This window comes from Geotrypetes seraphini, chromosome 3 (assembly GCF_902459505.1).
Source record: "Geotrypetes seraphini chromosome 3, aGeoSer1.1, whole genome shotgun sequence".
Taxonomy (NCBI): Eukaryota; Metazoa; Chordata; class Amphibia; order Gymnophiona; family Dermophiidae; genus Geotrypetes; species Geotrypetes seraphini.
In genome coordinates, this window is record NC_047086.1 from 294738593 (window position 1) to 294760484 (window position 21892).

General features: G+C 42.7%; 1 protein-coding gene across 1 annotated transcript in view; it reads left to right on the top strand.

Moving 5' to 3' along the window:
• Positions 1-21892, top strand: part of RYR2 (ryanodine receptor 2) — a 1389277-nt gene that overhangs the window by 711020 nt on the left and 656365 nt on the right. Inside the window, 3 exon segments of the mRNA XM_033937646.1 lie at positions 88-296; positions 2240-2592; positions 14995-15109. Of these exon segments, the coding sequence (XP_033793537.1) occupies positions 88-296; positions 2240-2592; positions 14995-15109 (677 nt within the window).

Consider the following 21892-nt stretch of genomic DNA (forward strand, 5'->3'; position numbering starts at 1 on the left):
TCATGCAATGATGCTATAGAGCAGATGTGATCAACCTTTTCATGATTTCTCCAGTGAATATTTTCTCTTGTCTCTATATCTTCTCAGGTTTTGTACCTGTATGCAGCCTGGGCTTGTCTCAGATGGGACGAATGAACTATGGCAAAGATGTCAGCACCCTAAAGTACTTCACTATTTGTGGATTACAAGAAGGCTATGAACCTTTTGCTGTTAATACAAACAGAGACATCACCATGTGGATGAGTAAAAGACTCCCTCAGTTTATTCCTGTACCACCAAACAATGAGCACATTGAGGTTCGTGTGTTTGTTTTTATGTAGGGGCTTGGTCACTGTGAAACACCTCAATTTAATATTAAAGCTGAATAATCAGACTTCTCACTTAAGTGCAGATTGCTTATAGAGTAGCTCTAGGGTAGAGAATGACGGGCACAAATTTGTCCCCATCCCCGCAGGAATTCAATTTCCCCAGCCTGTCCCCGTGTTTTGTCGCTATCGCTGTCCCTGCCCCATTCCTAAAAGCTCTGCCTTAATCACACAAACCTTGAACACTTATGATTTTTAAAGTGTTTGAGGCTTGTGCAGATGTGGATGGAGCTTGCAGGAATGGGGAAGGGACAGAAAAAGAACTAGTGGGGATGGGAAAATGAGTTCCCACAGGGACAGGTAAAAATTTGTCCCTGTGTCATTCTCTACTCTAGGATTAGTTATTAACATTGCTCAACATGCTAAACATATTGTAGAGTATGGAGTCGCTATTCATAGTGATTTAAGCAGGTAGGGGGAGCTCCTGCCAGCTTAAATCATGCTCAGCTATTGAGCATGTATTGACACTAACTGGCCACCTGACAGGCTAACTGACCAGGAATTGACACTGAATATTGGCACTAACTGGCCATCTTAACTCTGAGCAGTGAAGAGGCAGTCTGGAGGTGGAGTTGGAGGAGCCGACTGTTAATGAGAGCCAATTAACATCAACAATTGGTTGTTAGCACCCAATTATTGATGGTGCAGAGCTCATTATTCAGTTTATTTGCATGCATATCTTAGAAGTCCACTCATAGCTGGGTACGCAACTTTAGTTGCCATATATAGAATCTGGGGAATATTACTTTTGTATAAAAATAGACAACCTACTCACTCTTGTCCATCATGGCTCCTTCTTCAAAATGTCTGTCACTTCAAAGGAGGAGCTGCAATGGGAAGGAGCAAGTTGGCATCACTTCTAATCTAATCTAAGCTATGATTTGTGGTTCGTTTACATTAGCCTAGTACTAAATGAAAACAGTTTATAACCTCCAGCCAGAAACCCCTTTTCCTACCTTCCTCTAGGCTTTCTTTTTTCCCTTTAGCTCTTCCTTTTATGTTTCCTGAGATTTGCTTCCTGTTCTCTCTCTTTCCCCCCCCCCCTCTTTTAAGGAAAAAGCACCATTCTTAAGGTTGCTCTGAATATGAAGGGAAGTGTCAAGGAGAGGGAGAGGCAGAGTTATTTACTCTCCCTCAAATGAATTCTTAAGGGGACACTAAGTCAGTGGGAAAGTCACCCCAGAGAGGGAGAGGCAGGGCTCCATATTCTCCTTCACAACCCTGCTTTCACTGGAAATGTGATAGCCACCAAATTGGTGCAATGAAACATAGTAAACAGAGGCATAATTCAGGTTGAAGAATCATTGTTCTAAAGTTAAGCATATAACTTTATCTGGTTAACTTTAGCCCGTGTTTATAAATTCCTCAGACGTAACCAGTTAAGTGTTTTAATGTCTAATTAAAGATGTTTCGGGGCTAGCTATCAACTTATGACCTACATATTCTGACAGTGAAACAGCTGTGGATAGAGCTAGCATATTTTTGTGTGTGGGTCCTCGAGAGTGGAATAAGCTTCCGGTATATTTGCGACAGTAAACATGTTTGAGTAGTTTTAAGAAAATGTTGAAGAAACATCTCTTCTGCAAGATGAAATATGGGACTTGATTTATAGTTTTTTGATGCAAGGAGCTGGTAGCCTCTTTGTAATTTTAGGAGGCTTTACATCATCACTGTTATGTTTTATTCATGTTTGATTTGGTCTACTGTATGTGAATCTGTTTGTGTATATATTCTATTGTGACCCGCCTTGGTAAAGGCAGGGTATAAATAAATAAATACAAACTTCACTGCTATTAAGGTTTGGGTCATTTGGGCCATACAATGCTAAGCTAAATAAAGTAAGTCTTACATATTGTTTTTTTCACATTTAATAGGTTACAAGAATAGATGGCACCATAGACAGCGCCCTATGCTTGAAAATCACTCAGAAGTCCTTTGGATCTCAAAACTCTAGCACAGATATCGTGTTTTACCGTCTGAGCATGCCTATTGAATGTGCTGAGGTATTTTCCAAAATGCCTGGAGGAGTTTTGCCAGGGTCAAATCTTTTCAACTCAAAGAGTGACATGGAGGATTATGATGCTGATTCTGATTTTGAGGTCCTCATGAAGACTGCTCATGGTCATCTGGTGCCTGAACGGACAGATAAAGAAAAAGAAACTGTAAAACAAGAATTTAACAACCACAAAGATCACACTCAGGAGAAAACTTCTCGTTTGAAACAAAGGTCAGTTTTAAAAATGTATTTATTTTTAGTATTTAGATACCACTTATAGTCTAAGTCAGGGGTGGGCAACTCCGGTCCTCGAGGGCCGGAATCCAGTTGGATTTTCAGGATTTCCCCATTGAATATGCATGAGATCTATTTGCATGCACTGCTTTCAATGCATATTCATTGGGGGAATCCTGAAAACCCGATTGGATTCCGGCCCTTGAGGACCAGAGTTGCCTACCCCTGGTCTAAGTGGTTTACATTCAGGTACTCAAGTATTTTTCCTTATCTGTCTTGGTAGGCTCATACTCTACCTAATGTCCCTGGGGCAATAGGAGATTAAAAGGGCAAATTCTATAAGAAGTGCCCAAAAGTTAGGCGCCGATATAGGCACTGTTCAGCGTGATTCAAGTACAATTGGGTACTGTTTAATGAATCACACTGAGCAGCACCTATTTGGGCACCGAGTTTGGAGGCACCCAATAAATAGACCAATTCTAGGCACAACTGAAATGTAGGCGCCCATGCGAGCGCTTAAGCACGCTTAAGAGCAGCAATTCTGTAACAAGGCTCCTAACACAAAGACATGCCCGCGCCTAACATGCATAGCACCTATTTTTTTTTTTTTTTTACGGCCGCCTAAAATTTTTAAGGCGCCTTGTTACAGAATCACTCTTTCTTGATAGACGCCTATGTTTCAATCAGTGCTGATTAAAAAACTTAATTGAACTTGTTATTCAATTTAGATAGGCGCCTCTCTAGATGGGTGCCTCCAAAATAGGTGCCTAACTTTAGGTGCCGGTTACAGAATTTTGGCCTAAGTGACCTGCCCAGGGTCACAAGGAGCACAGCATTTTATTGGTTCAGTCATGAAAAGAATGTTAGCTTAATAGCAAAACAACAATGAACTTTAAGTTAAATGCACTTTCAAGCATAGATGCACTTTAATATTAAGCACTTTATAATTTTTATAGCATAATATTGTAGAGTATTCTGATGGTCCCGAGTATTAGATTGGTAGGTGGACATTTATAGAAAAGATATGAATTTCAAATCATAAAATTGAAGAAGCTTTTTTAGAATATGTTTTAAATTGTGAATGGAACAAATATTTAATAAGATAAATTTGAAATTAAAGGAAGGAGTATAGTAATTTAAATTAATTAAGTAATAAAGTTAATTATATGGTAGGGAGCTGGGTCTCAAGCCTATGATGTTAAAAGGAGTGCAAGAGAAGATGGTTTCTTCTTCTTGAAGAAATCCCAAATATGGGAAAGATTGACTCCATGTTCTGAGGCTTGCCCCCACAGATAAAATTTAATCACTATTGGACTTTAATTCAGAGTCTACTAACCAGTCTAATTGTTTAGTAGCTTAATAGCAAAGTCATATTTAGAAGAAAATCTTGTATTTGGGCTCTTATTTTTTTTTTTTTTGTAAGTAGGGCATCTAAGCTCCATTCCTGACTCCATGTAGCTTCTAGGACCATTGCAGATGAAGGACATGAAACCTAGTAAAAGGAGGAAAAATCAAATTCCACTGTTAATGTGATAGCAAATGGACAGTGAATTGGTATTGGATCTCTAGTGGTGTCTAGTTAGAATAAAAACTTGTATTAAAAAAACTTGTACTGTTAAGGATATCTACGGCAAATTGTAACCTGAGAACTCTATAGTAAGCTTATTGGTATTAGACCTCTAGTCTGTATCGAATTAGGACTAGAGGTCTGCACAGGAACGGGGATCGCGGGAATCGTGGGGGTCCCGCGGGAATCCCCCCTAACCCTTGGGACTCCCTCAGGGACCCCCCTCTAGCCAACGGGACTCCCACGGGGATGGAAGGCTTTGGAAGCAGGGTTCGTCCATATAATATAATAGACACGTCAGCCTTAGTAAAAGAGGGGGGTTTATAAGTTAATTACCTGAACAGAAAACAAAAAAAGGGTTCCACCAAAGAGATTCCACAAGGAAAACAGCAGCGCAAACACAAAAGAAAATGTGGAATTGATGATCCTGTCAGAAGTAATTGCTGCTTTTTATAGAGACGGGCGGGGATGGAGGTAATTCCTTGCGTGGATGGGTGGGGATGGAGAGGATCCTGGCGGGGACGGGTGGGGACGGAGAGGATCCTGGTGGGGACAGGCGGGGATGGGTGGGATTTCTGTCCCCGCGCAACTCTCTAATTAGGGCATAACCTTATAGTGTAAACTTGTACTGTAATTATGTCATATTGTAACCTGTTAACTGTATTTTATGCATGTTTAAACTGTAACCTGTTCTGAGCTCTTTGGGATAGAAAACAAATTAATAATAAAATAAAAAAAATCAGTACTTGTGTAGAATCTACTTAGGTGTTTTGTGGCTGAGTAGGGAGATTTCTAGTAGCATCATGTAATATTCAGGGAGGTACTATTAATCCCAAGCGTTCCGAGGACTATGGTTGACTAAGTCCAGTACAAATAATGTCCTATAGCAAGGAAGATAATGAAATATGCAGTTGTCATTTTGGAGCTACCCAATAACCGGAATCCTGCTTGGGGTGGGAGTAAGGGGTGGATTAAGTGCAGTAAAATTCAGCGCTGAATGCTGTTTAAAATTATAAGAACATAAGTAATGCCTCTGCTGGGTCAGACCAGAGGTCCATCATGCCCAGCAGTCTGCTCATGCGGCAGCCCATCAGGTCCAGGACCTGTATAGTAATCCTTTATCTATACCCTTCTATCCCCTTTTCCTTCAGGAAATCATCCAATCACTTCTTGAACCCAAAAACTGTACTCTGTCCTATCACACCCTTTGGAAGCGCATTCCAGGTGTCCACCACCCTCTGGGTGAAGAACTTCCTAGCATTGGTTTTGAATCTGTCCCCTTTTAATTTTTCCAAATGCCCTCTCATTCTTGTAGTCTTCGAAAGTTTGACAAATCTGTGCCTCTCCACTTTCTCTATGCCCTTCATGATCTTGTAAGTCTCTATCATGTCCCCTCTAAGTCTCCTCTTCTCCAGGGAAAAGAGCCCCAGTTTCTCCAATCTTTCAGCGTATGAAAGGTTTTCCATACCCTTTATCAAGTGTGTCGCTCTCTTATGAACTCTCTCGAGTATCGCCATATCCTTCTTTAGGTACGTCGACCAATATTAGAAAGCATAAGGATGTTTCTATAACTTGGTGCTCACATTTAGACACCACTTGAATGTGAAAATGTATAGAATACCACTACAGCGTGAAGTTCTGTTTTACATTGGGTAAGACCGTTACAGAAACTTATGAAATGTTGAAAGTGGTTTATGGGGAACATGCCATGAGTTGTGGAAGATGTTTTGAATGCGTCAAAATTTCCAAATTTTGCCCCAAAAATGCGATGACAGTTCTTCAGTTACCTTATTCTCCTGACTTGGCTTCTGCTGACTTCTTGTTTCCTAAACTTAAATCCACATTGAAAGGAAAGAGATTTGACACCGTTGAAAACATAACGCAAAATTTGACGCAGCAATTTTTGCCGATTCCTGAAGATGCGTTTAAGGACTGTTTCTAGAAGTGGAAACTACGTAGGGAAAAGTGTATACATAGGGAAGGGAAGTACTTTAAAGGGAACCCAATGGAATAAGTTGTAAGATTGTTTAATAAAGTTTTATAAAATCAGTCCTGGAACTTTTTGAACAGATTTCATATATATCTACATATATGTGTACTGTACAGTATATGCCACTATTCTAAGGAATTGCACACCTACGGTAATTGGTGCATAACTGTTAGCACTTGCTGTATTGGACTCTGTTGCCTCAGGTAAAAATGTGAAAAACAATTCTATAACTACATAGTCATAGATACGTATCTCTCTCTGTGTCTGCATGCAGAGAAAATGGAATATTATTGTCTCTCTGTTAACCCAAGTATCCAATCTCTGCATCCTTGCTGATTAATCACTTGAATGCTTTAGCAAACACTCCAATATCCTTGCAAGTCCCCCCCCATCTATGGATTTTCTTAAACAACTGTATGAAGTAATTATGACGTTCATCATTGAGTTTATCAACATATTAATACATCTACAGTCGACTCCGCTTAAGTGCAAGCCCTTCGGACCAGTTTGCCGCGTGCACTTAATCGGAGTACCATGTGAAGAGAGTTGAGCACTGTCATTTTTCTTGAGAGATCAGCAGCTCGGGGGCAGAATTCTGTGCTTGCATCGATCGCTACCATCACATATCTTAGGACGTGTGACCTTTAATCACGTTTGAAGTTTGAGATTATCCCTTGGTTTTTGTTGCTTTCATATTCAACAGGCAAGCACCTTGAAGCCAACAGCTTCGCTATGTTTGAAAGCAGTGTATAGGTCTCTATCGCTTTAATTGCAGAAGGATCTGGAGTACACCACTCTCAGGGGACAGGCCCTTCCAATTTATGCACAAGTACTTTAATAATAATGCCTAAGCGGCATCTGGCTTCAGCACGGTGGACACATTCAGCCAAAGTCAATGATTTTTGTCTATGCGACGCCACGGTACAGTTCCAAAAGTTCAAACACATAGCCAGGCCTAGACTGATGTTCCAAAACACGCTGCTCATCTACGTGATTGCTTTTAACCAGAGTGAACGTTGCAAGAAAGAATACAGGTGGGACCTACGACATCAGTGCACATAAGTGGATTTATGGTGAATTTAGGAAACACCTAAAAACATACCTGTTCTCGAAATACCTAGGTAACGAATCTGGACAATAGACTCCATCACAATCCCACCCCCAAATCTGATTTTGTAAACTGTTAACCACTAATCTCTAACTATTGTGGCGGGGCCGGGGGTAAGCCTAGCGCTGGCAACCCAGCTCCCGCCCCAGGCGTAAGGACCAAGCGCTCCCAGGAGGACTCCCGCTGGGAAACAGTGAAATAATTAATGGAGGCTGCTTTAGTGGTAAAGTTCAGCTTTTCTTTTATTTCCCTCAGTTTACAGCACTAGGGTTCCAGCAGTCCCTCTGTGTTGAGGAGACTCAAACAAAACATACTTTCATACAGTCCAGCCTGATGTCCAGGCAGAAAAGCCAAAAATAAAACCAAAAACGTTTTCTCCTGATTTTGCTTTTTCTGTTTGAAAAATCGTTAGGAAGCTTTAGCACTGTCCCACCTGAAGCCCAATGCCCCCACTACCCCAAGCTCTCAGGGTAGGGCTAGGGAACTTTATCACCCAACCGTTTCAGACTGCTGTTAGTCCCCTCCCAAAGTTCCTGCTTCAGGGTTAAATTATATCGGGACTCTAAGTTCTGTGCAAGCTTTCTGAGGAGGTTAATTACAGGTTCTCACCTCCTTCCCTATCTTCACAGGCTTTCCTCCCGGCTCTAAGTAATTTATTCATACTAGTTCACAGTTAGACTAAGGGAGAAAGAACGCTACTTCCAAACATTCACTTTCATTCCCCTCCCCCATTCATACCTCGTTATCTGTAACTCTCCTGGAGATCCCATGCTGCAAGATTGCATTCCATGTCACTGCTCTCAGATAACGCCCTTTCTAATTCCATTAGGGAATCACCATTCTCTGAGCCAGGGTAAGCACTCCCTTCAGGGCCAGCTAACGAACAGCCCTGTCCTGGAAGTCTCGCTACTTCCCTGCACTGCTGTTGAGGAGTTAGAAGTCTGGTCACTCGGGAGGGTTGTAAGACCAGCTGTGCTTTGGCTAAGGTCTGGGACAGAGACCTCTTGGCAGGCTCTATCCTGCTTAGTGCAGCCTGGCTCTTCCCTGCATTCCTCCTTCCAGTCTTCTCCTCAGTATTCTCCACAGTGTTCATAATCTCCTCAGCCCTCCTTCTATTGTTTCCACCTGGGCTCATTTTATGCTGCAAGCCTAATCTCACTCTCCCTCTGGGTTCGTCCTGCTTGCTAGCCACACACCCCTCATTAACCATGCCTGTGCTGGTTTTCTTTCTCAGAGGTTTTGTCAGAGCTTTGCCCAAGGGATCATAAAAGGAATTATAGTGCCCTAAACTAGATGTTATGGTTTCTGTCCTTGCCTCTCTGCCTTGCCCTGCCTGTTGGCTCTTAGTGATAGGCACAGGGTTACTAGGCAGTTTCCTGGGCTTAGGAATAGGGACAGCCCCTTGCAAGGCAGGGTTTAAAACCGGGTTTAAACTGCTGACAGGCACTTCCCTGTCACATACCCCCCCCCTCAAAACACTATCAGTCCTTTTATCCTTGGGCAGGGGTTCTATCCCTTCCTCCATACGTGACACTATGTCCTTGTTCTGTTTTCCCCAGGTTTGAGCTTCATCCACCCCCGTGGAACCCCAACCCTGGTTTCCTCGCCCCGTTTCTTCTAAACTCTCTTCTTCCTGCAGCTCTGGAAGAGAAACCTTTTCACAAATTAATTGTGCTATTCGGTCTCCTCTTACTCTATAATCCTCCTCCCCTAAATTGAAGAGGAGTATTTTCAGGGGCCCCCTATAGTCGGGATCCACTACCCCTGCTCCCACACATAGCCCATGCCTAAGGGCCAATCCGGATCGAGGTGCTATTCTCCCGTAGCAACCGGAGGGTAAAGAAACCTGTAAATCCGTACTTATGACCTCCCGACCTCCCCTGGGTACTATTCTCTCTTGGGCACTGCTTAAGTCAAACCCTGCGGCTTGGTTCGTTGCCTTATAGGGAGATCTCGCTCTATTAGACAGCCGCACAAACTTCAACTTTACTTCGCAGCTCTCCTTCTCAGCAAGTCCCAAATCTACCACTCTTTCCCTCTTGTCTTGGTCCCGGACCCCTCCTGACTGTTCTTTGGGCTCGGGTCTGGAATGACAGGGTTTACATTTTTGGTACCAGATCCTAATATCCTGTGGTAAGGAAGGCCAATAAAACTGAGCCTTTGCCCGGCTCAGGGTTTGGGCCTCCGAAAGGTGACTCGTTTTGGGGTCAAGATGGGCGACCCAAAACATCCTCCTACTAAAGGAATGGGGCACTACCAGATGTTTATGCTGCCTCCCCATTTCCTTATCCCAGGTCAAATAATATACCAGGCCTCCTTCTACTTGGAACTGTCTGTACCTCCCCCCTGGCTGCCTCACTTGCGCCCATATGTATCGCAAGGACCGATCAGTTCTTTGTTCTTGTCTCAGGGTCGGGAACTTCTGCATCACCTCCCATGGTTGCCAGGGCCTCCAAGCCAGATCTCCCCCTGACCTTAATTCTTGGGAGTATGTGATTTTGTCAGCCCTCCTTTCTGTCCGGGTTTTCTTAATTTTTCGGGAGGGGGCTTCCATAAGCGCATCCTCCCAAGGAAAGATTTCCCCTAGTTCTGCGTCCCGGGGCTCCCTTTTCCCCTGTAGTGTCCACCCCTCCTTATGCCTGGACCGGGACATCTCTTCCCGCTCCCTCATGCATTCTTGGAAACCTGCCCATTCCCTCCCCAATATAAGATCATAGGGAGGTGTTGGCATGACTACTACCTCTAGGGGCTGTTTTCCTCCCCCATATTCTAACCATACTCTCCGGAGTTCATAGGGAATGGTCGTGCCATGCATGCATTGAATTTTAGACATGCCTCTAGATTTATCCACCTGACCTCCCTTTTTATTACGTATGGCCCTCCATAAGGCCCTGGAGACGCTTGACTGATTCGCCCCAGAGTCTAATAAAGCAGTTGCTGGGACTCCCCCTATCCTGACGGGCAGAAAGTATTCCCCCCCTTCCCTAGGACTTGAGTATTCCTTCCTACTGGCCAGGTTCAGCTTCCCTTTACACTGTGTGCTCCGGTGACCCATTTTCCCACAGGAGAAACAGCGAAAGGTTCGATCCCTGGAGGTGCTCTGATTATACCTACTCGGGGTGGTGTGACTAGACCCCCATGTTCGTGAAGTTTCCTCCCAGGGTGTTCGCCTAGACCCTTGGGTTCTAGAGGGGATCTGAGCCTCCAAGAAGGCTTCAGCAATGGCCACAGTCTGACCTAGGGTTGGAGCTCCCTGCCTGGCTAACCAGTCTCGTAAAGAGCCTGGAACTGCCTCCATAAATTGTTCTCTCACCAGCTCTGCTATCACAGCTGGGAGACTTTGCAGAAAAGGGGTTAACCATCTCTCGCAGAGACGCTTAAGCCTCTGCGCTAGGGCCTTAGGTCGTTCTCCGGGTTCCATTTTTAAGGCCCGAAACTGCATTCGGTATTGCTCTGGACTATGTCCCAGATATTCTAGCAGTACTTCCTTTAAATATTTATAGTCTGAGGCTTGCTCAGCATTCAAAGTTCTATAAGCCTCTAGTGCTCGTCCCGCTAAGCAGGGAATAAGTTTTATGGCCCACTGGTCCTGAGGCCAGTGAGATGCCCCAGCCACCCTTTCAAAAGCTAACAAAAAGTCTTCAATATCGTCCTCCGGTACTAGCTTATTCAGTCTAATAGGCTCCGCAAAGGAAGCTCCTACCGGGGCGCTGGTGGTTGGTTCAATCCCTTGCCGTTGTGCCAGCTTATGCATAGCCTGCACTTGCTCCCCGAGCATATGTAGTAGCTCGGCATGGCGAGTTTGTTGGGCGGTCTGATCGGCTTTCCACAAGTCCATCTGTGTCCGTACCGACTCCCTCATCGCCTCTGCCAGCTGTCGCCGCTCGACCTCCCATGCTGCTGTAGGCTTGGCCGACTCCATCTGGAAGGTAAGGGAAATGAGAACACAAACCAAGTGTGGCTCTTAAACACCTTTCCCCTATCCCTTCCCGGCAACAGGAAACCTTTTTACTCAGAATCCCTCACCAGCACCCTAAGGTACCCTTACCTCAGGCACTGATGAGTCTGCGCCTTTGGGTTTTTTCCTCCCCAGGATTCGATCTCCTTTCCACATACACTGCTCTCCGGTCGCCTTTCACTCGAACGCTGCTGGGCTCACTCCGGTCCTTGTCCTCCGACCAAGATCTCCGCCTCGTAGCTACGCTCTCCAGCAACCTCCGTGAGATTCCACCAAAACTCCAAAGAAATGAGACGTTAATAATCACTGTCCCAAAATCAAAAAAAACTGTAATCCACAGGCAATTCCAACTTTGTTTCAGTCTCTTTGTACTTGAGCAGCACTACAAACCTGCCCTCAAGCAGTATGCAATTTCTCAGTTCAAAATTCAATTCTTCAAACAAACTTTGAAAAAAACAAAAAAAAATTCACTGTTCCAGCATATTCCTGTGAGTGGCGCTAGATCCCACCACTGCCACCATATTCCGCTCTGTGGCGGGGCCGGGGGTAAGCCTAGCGCTGGCAACCCAGCTCCCGCCCCAGGCGTAAGGACCAAGCGCTCCCAGGAGGACTCCCGCTGGGAAACAGTGAAATAATTAATGGAGGCTGCTTTAGTGGTAAAGTTCAGCTTTTCTTTTATTTCCCTCAGTTTACAGCACTAGGGTTCCAGCAGTCCCTCTGTGTTGAGGAGACTCAAACAAAACATACTTTCATACAGTCCAGCCTGATGTCCAGGCAGAAAAGCCAAAAATAAAACCAAAAACGTTTTCTCCTGATTTTGCTTTTTCTGTTTGAAAAATCGTTAGGAAGCTTTAGCACTGTCCCACCTGAAGCCCAATGCCCCCTCTACCCCAAGCTCTCAGGGTAGGGCTAGGGAACTTTATCACCCAACCGTTTCAGACTGCTGTTAGTCCCCTCCCAAAGTTCCTGCTTCAGGGTTAAATTATATCGGGACTCTAAGTTCCGTGCAAGCTTTCTGAGGAGGTTAATTACAGGTTCTCACCTCCTTCCCTATCTTCACAGGCTTTCCTCCCGGCTCTAAGTAATTTATTCATACTAGTTCACAGTTAGACTAAGGGAGAAAGAACGCTACTTCCAAACATTCACTTTCATTCCCCTCCCCCATTCATACCTCGTTATCTGTGACTCTCCTGGAGATCCCATGCTGCAAGATTGCATTCCATGTCACTGCTCTCAGATAACGCCCTTTCTAATTCCATTAGGGAATCACCATTCTCTGAGCCAGGGTAAGCACTCCCTTCAGGGCCAGCTAACGAACAGCCCTGTCCTGGAAGTCTCGCTACTTCCCTGCACTGCTGTTGAGGAGTTAGAAGTCTGGTCACTCGGGAGGGTTGTAAGACCAGCTGTGCTTTGGCTAAGGTCTGGGACAGAGACCTCTTGGCAGGCTCTATCCTGCTTAGTGCAGCCTGGCTCTTCCCTGCATTCCTCCTTCCAGTCTTCTCCTCAGTATTCTCCACAGTGTTCGTAATCTCCTCAGCCCTCCTTCTATTGTTTCCACCTGGGCTCATTTTATGCTGCAAGCCTAATCTCACTCTCCCTCTGGGTTCGTCCTGCTTGCTAGCCACACCCCCCTCATTAACCATGCCTGTGCTGGTTTTCTTTCTCAGAGGTTTTGTCAGAGCTTTGCCCAAGGGATCATAAAAGGAATTATAGTGCCCTAAACTAGATGTTATGGTTTCTGTCCTTGCCTCTCTGCCTTGCCCTGCCTGTTGGCTCTTAGTGATAGGCACAGGGTTACTAGGCAGTTTCCTGGGCTTAGGAATAGGGACAGCCCCTTGCAAGGCAGGGTTTAAAACCGGGTTTAAACTGCTGACAGGCACTCCCTGTCACACTATGAACGTTCCATTCAATTTGTAGAATCTTTCTAATTCATTGTAAACCGCATAGAACTTCACGGTCCTGCGGTATATAAACTGTTGTTGTTATTATTATTATATACTTATTAGAATTGCAATTATCCAGAGTATACGTCCACTGACTTTAATGTAAAAAAAAAACGGGACCATGGTGGTAGGCTGCAGATAACTGAAGCGTGCGCTTAACCAACGTGCACTTAGGTGGAGTCGACTGTATAAACCCTCTTAATCTGTATCTATACTCACTAGTACGACTATGAGATGTTCTTCACTTGTAATTTCCCTGTGTTCTGCATGGTCCTTATCGCTTGTAATTCACAACTATAAGATGCAATGTCTTGTTCTCAAATATATAATTTCCCAAGTACTGTATAGGTCTGTTTGTTTGTAAATCGCCTTGAACCTGTACTGGAAAAGTGTGATGCAGAAGATTAGACTAGATTCATGTGTGCAAACACTCAAGTGCTACTTTGTAAGGGTATGCGAAAATGCAATAATGTGCAATTTGCAAAGGTTATACATGTGGGCAGGATATGGGCGGCCCTTGCAACATTAAGGTACCCACAGTTATGCCAGGTATATGGTTGGGATAACAGTGTGCCTAAATATAAGACATGCCAGTACCAGGTTTCACTAGCATCACTAGCATCTTGGCACCCTAATGCCATTAAAGAATAAGTGCTCAGAGCCCAATTTTATAAATGGCGCATAAATCATGGGCACCTAGGAACGTGGCACTTAGCTTATGTCAGTCTTTAGTTAGATGTCATTAACAGAATCGTGCCTAGCGGTGCCTGATGTGAACTTACGCCCCCTACCCACACCTATTTTCTGCTAGTCACCTTGGACTAGGTGCCTAATTGAAAACAGTAGGCTCCTACAGAGTTAAGAACATAAAGAACATAAGAACTGCCATACTGGGACAGAAGGTCCATCAAGCCCTTTATCCTGTTTTCAACAGTGCCCAACCCAGGTCCCAAGTACCTAGCTAGATCCTAAGTAGCAAAACAGATTCTATGCTGCTTATCCTAGGAATAAGCAGTGGATTTTCCCCAACTATGGACTTCTCTTTTAGGAAATTATCCAAACCTTTTTAAACCCCGCTAAACTAACTGATTTCACCACATTCTAATTTAAGCCAATTATGAGGTGCTAATTGATGTTAATAAAGACGCTAGGACTCAGACATAGGTCAATGGCAACTATTCATGTACCCCAGTCATGATACATGGGTTTGTTGTACCACTGGGGCTTGCACACATCTGAGAAGCTGTCAGTAGTTTCACTACCAGCAGGGCTTCCCAAGTTGGACAGGTTTCAGCGGAGATGTCAGACTAACGATGCACCACCCATTTGGGCAGTAGCAGATAGATAGTGTTGGAGGCGGAGGATTGCATTTGATGCGACATCAAATTTATATTGTGCAGAAGAAAGGCCTGGCAATCTACTTCTTTATTCTGCCATGAAAACGTGATGATTTTAATCAAATCTGTAGGACTCGAACATGAGTTGATGGCACCTATTCATTATTCAGTTGCTTGTTATCCGCACCAATTAAGCTTTTTAAATAATTAAGTTTAGTGCCTATATTGGTTAGGTATGCTAATCTAGGCACCTAAATTTAGGCGTTATTTATAGAATCAGGGTCTCACTGTATTGCATCAGGGTGCCTAAAGGGAGGTACTCACAGATAGAATTGCCACCATAGATTATAAACTTTCAGGGCAGAAGGAAATGCCTAGTGTAAGGAATGTAATTTGTATTTAGCTACTAATGAAAAGGTGTGAGCTATATCTAAATAAATAAACATAATCCCACCTGTGAGTTTCTTCAGGACTCTTATTTCTTGCTGTCTTGTAGATTTATGCTGAGGAGAACCAAACCAGATTATGGAGTGAGCCACTCTGCACGACTAACCGAGGATGTGTTAGCTGATGACAGAGATGACTATGATCACTTGATACAAACATCCACGGTATGCTGATTTTATATGTTCCAAATACAATTTGGATAAATTAAACTGAAATGAATAGTATGTAAAAAGAAAACAACACAAAAATATTTCTAAAGAATATTGTACATTACTGAGTTGGACCTAGAGCTAGGATCCTAGAGCCACGACCTTTTTTTTTTTTTTTTTAAATTATATATTTATTGAATTTTTTCAATATAATCAAGCATAAACTTGTACAGAAAGGAAATTCAGCAAGAAATTAATACAAATGAAAACATATATAAAAGAATATCAAATAAGCTTAAATTTCAACTCAAATCCTCAATCAGATCCAAGAAGGGTAATAGGCAAATCAAAGTAATTATATTAAACCAGGCAATAACTAGTTGAGTGAGATTAAAGCACCCTTTCTTAAGCTAAACACTCTACTTTCTCCAGACATGCAGTTGAGAGAAAGGCTGTCAGTTGAGATGGCTCAAAGAAAACATATTTGTGAGAATGATAATTAATTACACATTTACATGGATGCCGCAAGTAAAAAGTCGCCCCCAGGGATATAACACCAGGTTTCCTTAACAAAAATTCTCGTCTCCTTCTCTGCGTGTCCTTAGTCAAATCTGGGAACATCTGAATTTTACAACTTAAAAATTATTTTTGTTTATTTTTAAAGAAAAGTCTCAGCAACCAGTTTTTGTCTGGTGCGAGAGCTACTGTCAAAAGTAAAGTGGCTGGGGTCACTAATTCTTTATCAGATATTTTCAAAATATTAGATATATTCATTAAATCAGGTCCCATTTTCTGTTGTTGTAGTTGGTCCTGGGTCTTATTTGGAAGATAATAGACCTGAGTAAATGGTGGTAATGATCTTCAGAAAGCTCCAATACTTCCGTCATGTAACGTTTCAACATTTCCCTAGGGGCTATCATAGGAACCCTAGGGAAATTTATCAGTCTGAGGTTATTATTACGAGAAAAATTTTCCATTGCCTCCATCTTCCTTCTTAGGTTAGTATTATCTTTAATTAATGTCTCAGTGATTTGTTGGGAGTCTTTTAATTCTTGATGGACATTCTGTACTGAAGTATTTGAGTCCTCAAGTCCAGTCTTTAAACTTTTAATCTCAATTTCATGTTCATTAAGTTTCTTTTCTAATTGTTGTAGTTGCGGATTTATGGATCTTGCCAAATTGGCTACAAGATCCCACAGAGAGTCCAATGTTACCTCTCGGGGCTTCTCAATTTGAAAGGGTTGTAAATTTAAATTGGTTAGCTCACCCTCTGGCAGCGTGTCTCCTACAGCAGTCTGTCGAGTTCTCTCATCCCCCACTGCTTCCTCCTCAGTCTCCTTGCTCAGACTCCTCTGCACCGGCAGGGAGTCCTGCAACACAGTCCCCCCGTTGTTCTCCTTAGCCTCCGGGAGGAGGTGAACTCCGACCTCGGGAAGTACTTCCTTTCGTGGGGAACTGGTCGACTGAGGGCATGGGGGAGGTGCTCTGACTTCGGGGCTCAGCGATGTCTCTGGCCCCATGGAGAGCGACATAGATGTGCCTCCACCATGTGTCTCCTGCAGGGAACTCCCCGAAGCTGTTGGAGTGCCCTGCATTCTCCTCATCAGCTCCTCGATACCGAAGACGGCCGTTCTGGAGCGCTGCGAGGCTCCAGCAGCGCTGCGTCCCCTCCTCTTCGGCATTGCAAAACAGGTAACAAAATTGAGAGTAGATGGAGATATTAGAGGAGCTTCAGGGAGAGTGAAGCTCACACAACCTCTCGTGCGGCCATCTTGGATCCCGAGCCACGACCTTCTATTTGCAACTAGCTAGGGTGTTTTCCCACTCTATTAATAGATGCCATTCCCCACTGTTCTCAATCTGGTCATTGCAGCAAGAGTTTTCAGTTTACAAATACAGAACATGACTCTCACCTGATAAAAAATAGGGGGAGGCCACAAAAAACATGCAAACAAAAACTGAAATGGAGACAAAAACTGCAACCAGAGACACTGGCCTCTGTATGTTGACCAACACTATAGAAATAAATGCATGCAAAACAAAAAGTGGAAATGTCCTAAACAAACGGGTGGACTCAAATGTCTTTCAAAAATGTCTTTTTATTCATCCAAAGATAACGCAATGACTCAACATGTACATGTTTTGGCCAGGATGGCCTGCCTCAGGAGTCTTAAGAATCTCGTGGTTGATATGAATAGTCCACAAAAGTACAATCAAATCATGGAGCCAGAACTTTAAATGATTCTGGATGAAAAATCCTGGAATGGACAGAATTGACCTGACTCCAGGATTTTTCATCCAGAATCATTTATAGTTCTGCCCCCACGATTTGATTGTTTGTACTTTTGTGGACCATTCATATCAACCACGAGATTCTTAAGACTTCTGAGGCAGGCCATCCTGGCCGAAACATGTACATGTTGAGTCATTGCGTTATCTTTTGATGAATAAAAGGACATTTTTGAAAAACATTTGAGTCCACCCGTCTGTTTAGGACATTTCCACTCTTTGTTTTGCGTTCTTATGGTTGTGGATTTGACTCTCCTGTTTCTTACCCTCCTGTACGATATAAAATAAAGCCAACAAATATAATTCAATCACTAAACTGAAATAAAATAATTTTTCCTACCTTTGTTGTATGGTGATTTTATTTTTCTAATCTTCTTCTTCCCAGTCTCTGATTCTTCCCCCTTATCTCTTTTTCTAGGGCCTCCTGTCCATTTACTGTTTCTTTATTCACTTCCTTTCTTCTTCACTTCTTGCCCTATATCTGTGTTTAGCACTTATCTGTGTTTAGCACTTATCTGTCACATTCAGCTTTCTTCCATTTTTTACCTCTTCCTCAAAACTATCTAGTATTCCATATCTTCTTCTCTTCCCTTCATGTGCAGCAATTGTCTCTTCCAATCCCTTCCTTTTATGTGCAACATTTTGCCCTTGTCTCTTCCCTTCTTGTGTAGCCTTCCTCCTTCCCATCCGTTCATGTACAGAATTTCATCCTCTCTTCCTTTCCCTTCATGTGCAGTATTTTATCCTCTCTTTCCTTCATGTGCAGCAATCGCCTCTTCTCATCCCATCCCTTCAGGTACAACTATTCCCCCTTCCCATCTCTTCTCTTCATGAGCAGCAATCTCTCCTTCTCATCCTTTCTCTTCAGGTAAAGCATTTCACTCTCTCTTCTCTTCCCTTCATATGCAGTGTTTCCCTCTCTCTGGATACTGTTTTTCTTCCTCCTCACCCCATTCCTTTCCCCTTTCCTTGGCTCTAATCACTTTCCCTCCCTTCTTCCTCCTTATCCCTTGGGTCCAGTTTCTCTCTCCTACCCCCCTCCCGCCTCCAGTTGTGAGTTTAAAAATTTGTGTGACTGCTGCCAGAAGTGGTTAAAATCAGAATTTCCTCTAGCTGCCCCAAGACTTTCCTTCTGCTGCTTCCTGTTCACATGGCAAAGGGAAATTGCGACAGAAGGAAAGACTGAGACTGGCCAGAGGAATCCCTGAACTAATTGCTGTTGACTGCCACCATTTTTTAAACTTGCGACTGAAGGATGAGAGACTGACCCCAAGGGATTGGGGGCACTGATTTTGGTTGAAGTGGCAGATGGGTAGCAAGGCAAATTTTTGGGGTGGCACTTGCTACTCTGTGCCACCCCATATGACAGCTATATCTTTGAGTTAAGACACTGGGGTCAAGAGTCCAGATATAAGGGTCATACAATAGGGAGTAGAATCCAAATATGGGAGGAGCCCAACTGGAAAAGAGGACTGCCCTACCAAAATAGGTTATTCAGTTAGAAAAGCTATACTCCAAAAAATAAAAAAAATATAAAACAAGGGTGAATGGGAGGGACCCTTAATAATAAATGTCCCCAGTTGCTTAAAAGTCACTGTTCTCTATGTTACCAAAATATAGAATCATGGCAATTTAAAACAATCGTGGCAGAATAAAGAAAATCTATTGCTAATCTCCTTTAACCCTTTATTTGACATTGTTGACATTTGTCTTCTATGGCTCTTATGGGAGATCTGCAATCTCCAAATGCCTGTTTACTTGACACTGTTGCTCTCGTTCAACATCAAGTTACGTAAAGAAGCCATTTCACCGTCTGCCAATTAAAGGGTTAATATGTAGAAACACCCCCCCCCTCCTTCTGTGGCTTGCAGCTATTTTTTCACAGGCATGATAATACTGGTTCATCACATTTAAGAATCAGCAGGTATATTGAGATTAATTATCATTTGAGAAACTTCAGGAAATCTATGCAAATACCCAGTCGTTAAAAGCAATACACTGTCAGGCTGTTTCAAGTAATTCTTACTCTTTAAGTCTGTGCTTATTGAGATTTAGCCATACCAAAGCAGCCTGTGAAATTTACACATCCAAAGTTTGAAAGCTCAGTGGGCACAGAAAAAATTAATGAATCAGCTCATTGAGACTATTTTATTAGTTCACATTTGCAAATTAAGGCATCTGCTAGCATTTGACTGCACTACTGCAACAGTTACTCACTTAGCAGTGTTTATCACGCCACTGTTAAAAATATATCCAGTACTTGTTTCACAAATGGAGAACTCTGGTTATTTCTCTCATGTGTGCATTGATTTCCCCTTAGACTTCAGGTTGCTCTTTCAGAAATGCAAGTTAGAACATAGCATAGAAAGAAGGAAAAATAGAAGAGCTTACAGGACTTCCAATTGTTACCACTATGTGTAGACAAAACTATTCAAAGCTATTAACGGAGAAAACCCAACCTACTGGAATAACCGACTAACCCAGTCCACCTCAACCAGGCACAGGAGAATCCACTCACTATTCACACACCCACCAACCAAAAACGTTAAACGAGGAAAATTATATGACAATCTAATAGCCCCCAAAGCAGCTAAACTGGACAGACAAATCACCAATCTGTTGTCATTGACCAGAGACTACAAAACCTTCAAGAAAGATGCTAAGACCCTGCTCTTCAAAAAATACATAAAACCTATCTAACACGACCAGTTCCTACCCAAACCCCTATCCACTCTATACCCTTAAAATACTCTAATTTGCCCCCAACTACCCAACTAATGCTAAATATCTCTATTTACCCAACACTTATCACCTTAGTTCTCAACAACTTCCTGGTAATTCTTATTACCCAAACATTTATCACCTTAAGATCTCGACAACTCTTTGATAATCCATATGTAACTCTTACGACATCTCTTATACTATTCATGTAAACTTGTATGTAATTTCTGAAAACTTTTATGTAATCCGCCTTGAACCGCAAGGTATTGGCGGAATAGAAATCACTAATGTAATGTAAATTAGCCTTGAAAGGAAAATTTAATTATGAGCCCTAAAAATTTTATAAAAAGTGCTAAAGATTATGTACACAATTTAATTGAATATTAAGCTAATTAGCGCCCACATTTGGCTTAATAAGCAATTGGTGCTAATTAAAATCAATTGTAAGTTTAGGTGTGGGATCCACGTCTAAATTTTACGTGCGAGTCAAAAATGGGGGTATGGGAGTAGGTGGGCCAGGAGCATTACTTCAAGTTACACATGTAATTATAGACTAAGGGCATCCACACATTATCTTAGGCACAGGCATTTATACCACATTTTCATTGGTGCAAATGGCCACGCCTAAATTTTGTTGTAATTCCCAGGTGTAAGTGCTGTTCTATAAACAGCGCCTAACTGTAAGCGCACCTTATAGAATGTCCCTCTTTTTGTTGCCGATTTTTTGGGTGCCATATGTAGAATTTAGACCTCGGTGTGTTATAGGGAATTTTGATCAAAATATTATGAGTTCAAAAATTTCAGATCAGGATTGTTTTAAATTAATTTTCATGACTCTTGGAATTTGGGGGAGGCGGCTTCATTAAACGTATTCAGTTTTTATTCACACATGTATGTGCACAAGATCTTTTTTTATACTTGCATTCAATTCTACAGATATAAATTTGTAGGTTCACCTACATTCAAAGTTTTTTAGGGACCCAAACAAACTGAATGTAGGCTCATGAATACGCACCCCTAGAAAATATGGAGGAGTCGATATTCCAAGGGATTTAACTGGCCAGAAGAGGCTTCTGTCTGGTTAAGCATTTGTGCTGGGCTATTCGCTTATATTCATCAGCAATTGAATGATTAGAGCCGCTGAATATCGGCATTGACTGCAAAACTAAAAAAAGTCTTTTTTGTTGGTAGCCTGGGAGGCAGAATAAGCATTTATGAGGTTAAGATCCTAATTCTATAAAATATACCTAAAGTTAGCTGCCTAGATCAGTGTGCCTAGCTGATCTAGGCACCTAACTTTAGGCATTTAAAAAAGCCTTAATTGGCACTATTAAATGAAAATTACAATTAAAAATACAATTAAATCACAATTAATTAGCTGGAAGGCACCTAACGTGGTAGGCGCCTACCACTTAGAGGTAGGCATCTACTCCAAGGTGCCTACCAGAAGGTAGGTGTGGTTAAGGGCAGATTGTGGGTGGATCTTGGGTATATTTTGACAGGTGCTGGCATGTGCCTAACTTAGGCGCAATCATGGAAGTCAAAAAACCCTGGCATAAAGAGTGCACCTAAGGTTTCAATGCTTACCAGCACCCAAGACTGTTGTAGATGCTGCTAGGCGTGATTCTATAAATGGCTCCTACCGGTAAGTTCTGATATCTAACACTTAATGCCTAGAGAATGATACGGAGACAGAATTTGTCCCAATGCCTGCCGATAACTGCGGGAAACGAATCCCATGTCATTCTTTACAGAGAGAGGGAAGACTCAGAGTATGAATGGACACAA